The sequence below is a fragment of the Capricornis sumatraensis genome, chromosome 20 (assembly GCF_032405125.1).
Source record: "Capricornis sumatraensis isolate serow.1 chromosome 20, serow.2, whole genome shotgun sequence".
NCBI classification, from domain to species: Eukaryota; Metazoa; Chordata; class Mammalia; order Artiodactyla; family Bovidae; genus Capricornis; species Capricornis sumatraensis.
This window is the reverse complement of record NC_091088.1, coordinates 63,702,781-63,709,767: the sequence shown is the minus strand read 5'-3', so window position 1 is coordinate 63,709,767 and position 6,987 is coordinate 63,702,781. Positions and strand designations below refer to the sequence as shown.

Sequence of the window (6,987 nt, the reverse complement as noted above, 5' to 3'; positions counted from 1 at the left end):
CTGCCCTGACATAAAGGGACGAAGGTGGTCACCTATTTAGGTTCACTTGTTCAGTCATGCTGTGGGGAGGGAGGAACACTGCTAACAAATATCACTGGCATGTGTGGGGAGTGCTCACAGTGTCTCAGCCGAACTGAGTTTGCCCCTGCTCAGGGCGCATGCACTTTCCCAGTCTACATTTCTCAGGCTCTAGGTTGCTCTTCCCGGGAACTGTCTGAGGTGGGCCCTGAGTTGCGTGCACTTCCCAGGTCTAAGCCACTCAGGTTCAGGTTCTTGGGTACTCCACAAAGGCGCAGATGCAGTTGAGCCTGCGTTTTGTGCCCTTCCCAGGTCCGAGCAGCTCAGGTGACCAGGTGCTTGGTTAGCGCAGTCTCCCCAGGTAGGGAGTGCATCTTACCTCCCTGGTCCCAGCCACTCAGTTTCCTGGGTGGCAGCAGGTGCCACCCATCTCAGGTGTTACCTGTGCCTCTTCTGGGGAGCTGATCTCTGGCTGTGACCCTCCCGGCGGATGTCAACTGTCCAGAATCCCAAGAAGTCTTGGTTAACCACTGGGAACCTGCTTGCAGTTTAGTAGAGGATGCCTCTCTGGGGCCAAGATTGCCCCTTTCTGGCTCTGGCTGACCCCGCCTTCCTCCCTGCCTCTGGCAGGGGATGGGCGGATATGCAGCTGGCTAGCTCTCCTCAGTCCTTTGTTCTGTGAGCATCCTGGCAGTGCCTTAGGTTAGGGCTTTCACAGGATAGTTCTTTTTTCTCTCTCTCTCTCCCTCTGGCTAGCCCACAGTTTGGGTTGCTATCTCACATTAGTTCCCTCAGATTGCCGCCCAGTCCTTACCCTAAGCAATGCAGCCCACACCTCCCTGTTCAGCCACTTGCTGGTGGTGGATTCAAGCACTGGGAGTTGCCATTAGGCACATAATCTGTGGGTTTTATTTATTTATTAATTTTTCCTTCTGGTTATGTTGCCCTCTGAGATTCCAAAACTCCCCACAGACCCCTGGTGAGAGTGTTTCCTGGTGTTTGGAAACTTCTGCTCTTTTAAGACTCCCTTCCCAGGACGGATCTCCATCCCTACCTCTTGTTTCTCTTTTTATCTTTATATTTTGTCCTATCTCCTTCCGAAGACAATGGGCTGCCTTCTGGGTGCCTGATGTCCTCTGCCAGCATTCAGAAGTTGTTTTGTGGAATTTGCTCAGTGTTCAAATGTTCTTTCGATGAATTTGATGGGGAGAATGTGGTCTCCCTGTCCTATTCCTCCGCCATCTTAGGACTGCCCCCAGAAATGGTAATTAAACACAATGCAATATTCAGTTCACTTCAGTGCAGTGCAGTCGCTCAGTCATGTCCGACTCTTTGCGACCGCATGAATTGCAGCACGCCAGGCCTCCCTGTCCATCACCAACTCCCGGAGTTCACTCAAAATCATGTCCATCGAGTCGGTGATGCCATCCAGCCATCTCATCCTCTGTCATCCCCTTCTCCTCCTGCCCCCAATCCCTCCCAACATCAGAGTCTTTCCAATGAGTCAACTCTTTGCATGAGGTAGCCAAAGTATTGGAATTTCAGCTTTAGCATCATTCCTTCCAAAGAACACCCAGGGCTGATCTCCTTTAGAATGGACTGGTTGGATCTCCTTGCAGTCCAAGGGACTCTCAAGAGTCTTCTCCAACATCACAGTTCAAAAGCATCAATTCTTTGGCACTCAGCTTTCTTCACAGTCCAACTCTCACATCCATACATGACCACTTATTACTCAGCCATTAAAATGAATGAAATAATGCCATTTGCAGCACCACTGACGGGCCTAGATTTTATCATACTAAATGAAGTAAGCCGGACAGAGAAAAGCAAACAGCATACAATATCGTTTATATGTAGAATCTTTTTTTTAACAAAGATCCAAATATACTTATTTACAAACCAGAAAGAGACTCACAGACATAGAAAACAAACTTATGATTATCAAAAGGGAAAAGGGGGAGGAGGGATAAATTAGGAAGTTCGAAATAACATATACACACTACCATATATAAAATAGCTAAACAACAAGGAGCTAGTGTACAGAACAGGGAACTGCATCAATATTTTGAAATAACATATAAGGGAAAAGAATCTGAAAAAGAAAAAATATATAACTGAATCACTTTGCTGTGTACACCTGAAACTAACATATAATTCAATTTTTTAAAATATCTTAATTATAAAAGCAAAATAAAAAAACAAACAAAAAGCCCTCATTCAAACTGGACTAACAACTTGCTCATGGATTTTTCTACATTTGAGCTCATGGTACAAATATCATAGGCATATAAAGTATGCCTGGAAAAACCTTTATCCTTTATACACTATACTATACACTAAAGGACCAGAAGTGGAATTTTATTTATTTATTTAGGCTGTGCTGGGTCTTTGTTCTTGCGTGTGGGCTTTCTCTTGTTGTGAGTGTGGGCTTCTCACTGTGGTGGCTTCTCTTGCAGAGCACAGGCTCTAGGCACACAGGTGCAGAAATTGTAGTGCATGGGCTTAGTTGCCCTGTGGCATGTGGGATCTTCCTGACCCAGGAATTGAACTGGAGTCTCCTTCATTGGCAGCCGGATTCTTTACCATCAAGTCACCAGGGAAGCCCTAAATATACACTACTATATATAAAATAGATAACTAATAAGGACCCAGATGGTCCAATGGTTAAGACTAAGTCCTTTCTAGGCAGGGAGAAGGGGTTCAGTCCCTGGTCGGGGAATCAAGTCCCACATGCCCCGAGGCCCGGTTTACAACAAAAATGAAGGGACCTACTGCATAGCACAGGAAACTCTACTCAATACACTGTAATGGCTTATATGGGAAAACAATCTAAAAAGAGTAGATATACATAAAACTGTATAACTGATTCACTTTTTCTATACAGCCAGAAGTAACACAACACTATAGATCAACTATAATTTCATAAAATATTTTTATTTATTATTTTTTTAAATGTTACTTGCAATTCGATTTTATTTTTATTTTATTTTATTTTGCATACAGTCTCTTTTTTATTTTTTTAATTTAAATTTATTTATTTTAATTGGAGGCTAATTACTTTACAGTATTGCATTGGTTCTGCCACACATCAACATGAATCCACCATGGGCATACACGTGTTCCCCATCCTGAACCCCCCTCCCAATTCCCTCCCCTTACCATTCCCCTGGGTCATACCAGTGCACCAGCCCCAAGCATCCTGTATCGAACCTGGACTGGCGATTTGTTTCTTATATGATATTATACATGTTTCAGTGCCATTCCCCCAAATAGTCGCACCCTCTCCCTCTCCCTCTCCCACAGAGTCCAAAAGACTGCTCTATACATCTGTGTCTCTTGTCCTGTCTCGCATACAGGGTTATCGTTACCATCTTTCTAAATTTCATATATATGCATTAGTATACTGTATTGGTGTTTTTCTTTCTCACTTACTTCACTCTGTATAATAGGCTCCAGTTTTATCCACCTCATTAGAACTGATTCAAATGTATTCTTTTAAATGGCTGAGTAATACTCCATTGTGTATATGTACCACAGCTTTCTTATCCATTCATCTGCTGATGGACATCTAGGCTGCTTCCATGTCCTGGCTATTATAAACAGTGCTGCAATGAACATTGGGGTACACGTGTCTCTTTCAATTCTGGTTTCCTTGGTGTGTATGCCCAGCAGTGGGATTGCTGGGTCATAAGGCAGTTCTATTCCTAGTTTCTTAAGAAATCTCCACACCGTTCTTCATAGTGGCTGTACTAGTTTGCATTCCCACCAACAGTGTAAGAGGGTTCCCTTTCCTCCACACCCTCTCCAGCATTTATTGCTTGTACACTTTTGGATCGCAGCCATTCTGACTGGTGTGAAATGATACCTCATTGTGGTTTTGATTTGCATTTCTCTGATAATGAGTGACGTTGAGGATCTTTTCATGTGTTTGTTAGCCATCTGTATGTCTTCTTTGGAGAAATGTCTATTTAGTTCTTTGGCCCATTTTTTGATTGGGTCATTTATTTTTCTGGAATTGAGCTGCAGGAGTTGCTTGTATATTTTTGAGATTAGTTGTTTGTCAGTTGCTTCATTTGCTATTATTTTCTCCCATTCTGAAGGCTGTCTTTTCACCTTGCTTATAGTTTCCTTTGTTGTGCAGAGCTTTTAAGTTTAATTAGATCCCATTTGTTTATTTTTGCTTTTATTTCCAGTATTCTGGGAGATGGGTCATGGAGGATCCTGCTGTTATTTATGTTGGAGAGTGTTTTGCCTATGTTCTCCTCTAAGAGTTTTATAGTTTTTGATCTTACATTTAGCTCTTTAATCCATTTTGAGTTTATTTGTGTATATGGTGTTAGAAAGTGTTCTAGTTTCATTCTTTTACAAGTGGTTGACCAGTTTTCCCAGCACCACATGTTAAAGAGATTGTCTTTAATCCATTGTATATTCTTGCCTCTTTTGTCAAAGATAAGGTGTCCGTAGGGGTTCGTGGATTTTAAAAACATACAGTTTACATTTTTCTGATAAGATTATGCAATACTGAGTTCTTCATGTACAGAAAACAGAGACTGGATACAATGGAGTCACGGCTCATGAGCAGAAAGGGGCTGATAAAGGGAAAACACACAGAAATCAGGCCAGTTGTATACACCAACCACCAAGTGGGATTATGATAAAGAGCAAAACAAATATTAAAGATGCAGGACAGGGTGTGGAAACACATGAAGGTGCTCGCCAAGAGTAGGATACTTTGGGTGGCTCTGGACTCAGCAGAGGATCTGGGAGACACACTAGCCTTGTGAATATACTGGACTCGCTGACTGTGTCTGTACAGGGTGAGAATCATGGAGCCACTGGCCCAGAAGATGAGCACAGAAAATGAAATTTCAGGGAACACTATCAAAGCTACATATATTGAACCCGAGATTTTCTCAAGATCTGTGTCAGAACAGTACCCTGAATCTCTTGTATTTCTCATGTTTGTGCTGCGCCTTTTGTCAGAAACATATAATGCATACAGAGGAAAAATGAGATGTACAAACATGCACTGGATCCAGCAGAAGGAAATGGAGAAGGCAATGTACTTTGGGGCTTTGATTTTAAGATTCTTCCAATAGGAGTTCATGGGGCTGATTGTGATGGTCTGAAACACACTCAACAGGCAGGTGGTGCTGATGGACATACTCCTGCCCACTCTCTCAACATACAAAATAAGTTTGCATGCAAAATCATTGGCAAAGTGTTTCAACCTCAAAGTTGTAATTGTCTGAGGGACTCCTTTCGAGAGAATGACCAAAAAGTTGGCAATAGCCAGGTGCTTGCAAATCAAAGTTGTGACCCTCATCCTGCACTGAGTGTGGTAAAGAAAGAGGTAATGGTACAGAAGGGAGAAATTGCCCCAGATTCCAAGAACAGTCTGTAACAAGAAGATTATTCCTATGGCCAGTTGGCTGGAGGCTGTTGTGTCATTCAAAATACTCCCCTTTAAATGATGGCAACAGTGATGCCTTAGAGCAGGGTGGTTTATATAAATCTGTGACATTGACAGCCAGCTTTCCTTGTGTGCTTTGTGAAATTGCCAAGGCTTCACGTGACAGGAAACGATGATGAGAGGATCAGTATATTTTATGAAAAAGTCAGCAGGAAGGATGAAGTGGTGGCGACCTGGAGGAAGCAATGACCACTGAGAGTAAATTGAAAGATAAAATGAAACAACACTTTAAGTAGATGCTTACTGGAGGAAAAAATATCTGCATCACTGCCCTCATCATAAAAGAGGTCAATTCTAATGCATTCCCTTCTAAATTTTAAAGAAGATAATGTATTATTATTGTAGGGGCTTCCGTGATGCCTCAGTTGGTAAAGAAAATCTGCCTTCAATGCAGGAGACCCCAGTTCAATTCCTGCATTGGGAAGATCTGCTGGAGAAGGCATAGGCTTCCCACTCCAGTATTCTTGGCTTCCCGTGTGGCTCAGCTGGTATTTTAAAGAAAATAATGTATTATTTTAGAAAATAAGACAGGAGTTATTCTAGGGCCTTACAATTTAAAATATATGCTAAAGGTACTTCCCTGGGTGTCTGGTAGCTAAGAATCTGCCTCACAAAGCAGGGAACATAGATTTGATTCTTGGTAGGGCAACTTAGACCCCATATGCCAGAGGATAACTAAGCCTGGGATCTGCAACTAGAGAGTCTGTGCACCACAACAAAAAATCCTGCATGATACAACAAAGCTCCCCATATGATTCGACTAAGACCCAATGCAGCTAAATAAATAAATAAATACACACACACACACACACACATGCTAAACAGAACAGAATATATAAAACATATGGTGAAGTAACTTTTGCATAAATGAAAATTAAGACTGGTTCTCATCAATACACATACACACACAAAGATGCAACTTAAAACCACACAAGTACGTCCTAAAAACCACAAAATAGAATAAACAGTGGACAGAGTCTTCAAACAGAAACTTTGAGAAGAAAGTTATTCAGTGGATAAAACATATCAAAAAATATTTCACATCCTTGGAAATCAGGACAATTAAAATATAACTACTACCTATATGCCATCGAATACCATCAAGAAATCTGAAACAGAAATGACAAAAATGCCAAGTTTGGGCATAGCTATGGATGAACCAAGAATCTCATACACTGATGGTGGGTGTTCAAATTGGTACACACATTTTGGAAAACTGTTGTATTGACTTAGCAGATAAGATGTAATCCTGTTCTGAGAAATCTGCTCCTATGAGTATACTCAATAGAATTTTGTGCATGTATCACCCAAAAATTAGTTATATTAATAGAATTTATATGAGAGCCCTAATCATTACTTGTAATAGCCCCTAACTAATACCCATCTACCCATTAACATTTGAATGATCAATTAATCCTTTGATAGTCACAGAATGAAGTCCATTATAGCAATGATAATGAAAGAACAACAATAATATAAAACAATACAGATAAAGT

General features: G+C 41.4%; 1 protein-coding gene across 1 annotated transcript; it reads right to left on the bottom strand.

Moving 5' to 3' along the window:
* Positions 1–4,510: 4,510 nt before the first annotated feature.
* LOC138096897 (vomeronasal type-1 receptor 4-like) lies at positions 4,511–5,542 on the bottom strand. Its single transcript, XM_068993139.1, has one exon. It carries the CDS (start codon positions 5,540–5,542, stop codon positions 4,511–4,513), a length of 1,032 nt encoding a protein of 343 aa, XP_068849240.1.
* Positions 5,543–6,987: the final 1,445 nt, after the last annotated feature.

What these genes read in the sequence shown, in the direction of transcription:
- LOC138096897 (XM_068993139.1), bottom strand. Translation starts at nt 5,542, where the DNA reads ATGTCACAGATTTATATAAACCACCCTGCTCTAAGGCATCACTGTTGC.